At 39.0% G+C, this 2,892-nt stretch overlaps 1 protein-coding gene across 2 annotated transcripts in view; it reads right to left on the reverse strand.

Annotated features, from left to right (window-relative positions):
* Positions 1–2,892, reverse strand: part of IL12RB2 (interleukin 12 receptor, beta 2) — a 123,799-nt gene that overhangs the window by 120,407 nt on the left and 500 nt on the right. For both annotated transcript variants that reach the window (XM_006862431.1, XM_006862430.1), the window contains exon 2: positions 1,387–1,674. In XM_006862431.1, coding sequence (XP_006862493.1) covers positions 1,387–1,674 — 288 coding nt within the window. The remainder of the gene's footprint in view (positions 1–1,386; positions 1,675–2,892) is intronic.

Consider the following 2,892-nt stretch of genomic DNA (forward strand, 5'->3'; position numbering starts at 1 on the left):
GCAGGTAGGTGAGCAGCTGCAGGTTGCAAACTGCAGGTAGGTGAGCACTGTGGTTTATGATACAGATGTCAACTCTGACATTTGTGTTCTTACCCGTCAGCAGCGGCCTGCAGGGACCATCAGGGAAACCCAGCAGTGTTGGCTGTTGCCCTGGGGGAGGCACTTTGATCAATGAGAGACATGTAGATTCTTTTCTCTTCCCTGTTATTCCATTTCTACTCAAGCTTTCTGGGGATGCCCTAGTGATCAAGCAATCAGCAATGTTTTCTGTCAAAGCTGTAGCCAGCTAGTAATTTAACTATCCTGTGTTTGCTTTCCTTCCTCTCCTGGCTCACTCGCTTATTTTTGCCTCTGGTGAATGTACACCTCCCTCCCTCTCAACGCATGAGCTTGTCAGTTTTGTCTCAGGCCGTTTTCTAGAGAACTCAGAAAAAGATAACAAGTACAATGATAGCGCTCTTTTAACCTCTGTTGGATCTGATAACCAGTGACCAGGGGTAATTGTGGTTGGAAGGGAATGAAGAGGATCATGAGAACTATGTAAAAAAAAAAAAAAAAAAAAAAATTAAAACATGATATGGATTTTTTAATGCTGCCTTATTTATTCATGACTCATAATACATTTTGTGCATTAAGTTAGAGAAGGGGAGAGGTCTTGTGTAGTTGACCTGGGATGCCTACATAGAAAGTGACATCTTTCTTTTTATTTTTACACCTTTGGAGACTGTACTTTTGAACAAAATTTCATGTCAGAAAGATATGAAGACTGAACTGCAGAAATTCCAGTGCACGGTCATTGGAGTCCAAGGAAAACAGGTAAATGGTCTTAATGGCAAACAAGAAAGATAAACAAATGAGCCTCCAATTCTATTGATTTGGTTCCTAGCTCTGGTAGCGTAGTGGTTACGAGTTGGGCTGCCAAGGGTCAGCAGTTCAATACTACCAGCATTTTTGTAGGAGAAAGATGAAGCTTTCTACTCCCATAAAGATTTATAGCCTCGGAAACCCTGTGCAGGGTCACTGTGAGGCGGAACCGACTCCACGGTACTTAACAACAACAGCAACCATGATGTTAGGAGTCCTGGTGTGGCACTGTGGGCTAATGCATCAAACTGTAAAAGTCAGTTTGAACTGCAAGATTGGTGGTTCAAGCTCACCAGCTGCTCCTTGGAAACCCTATATATACAGGGTCACTATGGGTCGGAATTGACTCGCCAGTACTTAACAACAAACAACAACAACCATGACGTTATCATGTGTCTCTTCAAGGTAAAATACGCCCACATGATAGAAGAATAAAGAACCTTGTTTTATATTTGGTTTTCTGTTGAATGTACCTCAAGCACCAAAAGCACACCAATTTTGAGGAATTCAGGGTATACTCACCACCAACAGAGATCTCTGCCCCACATATTCGAATCTCATCACTACTGCTACAGGCCAGTTTGCAGACAAACAGGGTTGTGCCCAAGGGAAGGCCTGAGACTTGAGAGCTGAGGGAGTGGCCATGTTGAAAATGGATAGTTTTGTTGAACTTGTAGAGGATGAGCCTGTTAGAACTAGAATGACGTGAGCAGCCTTGTTTGGGCTTCAAAGAACATGAAATATTGATGGCTGATCCAAGTGAAATTACTCTGGAAGGTTTCACGGTCACACCTCCTCTCTTGCACACATCTGCAGTAAGATACAAATGTAATGCCCAGCACATAAGAAACCCATTTCAGAATGGAGGGTTTGTGTAGTTGTCAAAGGTAGGGTAAAATTAGCCCCATCACAACATCATCCACACTGCTCTGGCTGTACAGGTGATACATAATTGAGAAGTGAAGGCAGACAATTTAAGCCCAACTGTATTTGAATTAAAATATGCATACTTCTCAAGACAGTAGTATCACCAGCAGTGCTGTAACAAGGAAGTGGCAAGAAATTAAGGCTGGAAAAAACATACAGGAATACATTCCAGGAACAACCAATCTCTATTCTATGAAAAGAATAAGACTACTAAATACGGCTTCTCAGATAAATCATACTTGTTTTTAATCACCATTTATAACTTATAATGCTTATTTTAAAACTCAAGCCAAAAAGAATTTCTAAAAGTGTATTGTAAATTTTAGGGGAAGATTTAGGAATAATTTTTTCTCTTAATAATAGAAGTAGAAAGCAAGTATAAGCTGCAAGAATATTTGTTGTTGTTAAGTGCCGTCGAGTCAGTTTTGACTCATAGCAACTCTGGACAGGGTTTCTGAGGAGCAGTTGGTTGGTTTGAACTGCTGACCTTGCGGTTCACAGTCCAGTGCTGATCCTAAAGCACCACATCAGCAAGACTATAACAACCAACAGATGATTGGGGCTCTGGTGTCTTTGTAGCTGTCACCAGATATTTAAATAAGCATTTCTTAAGTCATTCTGATATTGTTTCATGGATGAACCATTACCGCATATAACTAAATATGGGATTATATGAATATATGTCTCTTTTCAAAATAATTCTCCATACTATTTCCATATACTAGAAACCACATTAAACTCTCATTTAGAAGAGAGGTTGTTCCCCAGAAGTTTTCATTATAATAGATATGACATTATTAGAAATGTACAATTTGTGGTATTCAGTAAGTACTGATGATAAAAGCTTCATAATTATATATTCAGTTGGTATTTTCATGTCTCCACTGAAAGTCATTTTTTGGGGGAAATGGTAAAATTATTTGGATCTTTAACTGCCATAAACACTTATTTAAATTAATAAGGCAGATAATGAAAATCATTTAAAGTAAAAAGTTCTCATTTTTATTTTCAGACTGCCTCTTATCTCTGCTTCCTTTGTTTCCTCTTTTTAAAGAACCCCCAAATGAAAAATAATCTCTCAGTAAAAAACAAAATAAATGC

This window comes from Chrysochloris asiatica, unplaced genomic scaffold (assembly GCF_000296735.1).
Source record: "Chrysochloris asiatica unplaced genomic scaffold, ChrAsi1.0 scaffold00048, whole genome shotgun sequence".
Taxonomy (NCBI): Eukaryota; Metazoa; Chordata; class Mammalia; order Afrosoricida; family Chrysochloridae; genus Chrysochloris; species Chrysochloris asiatica.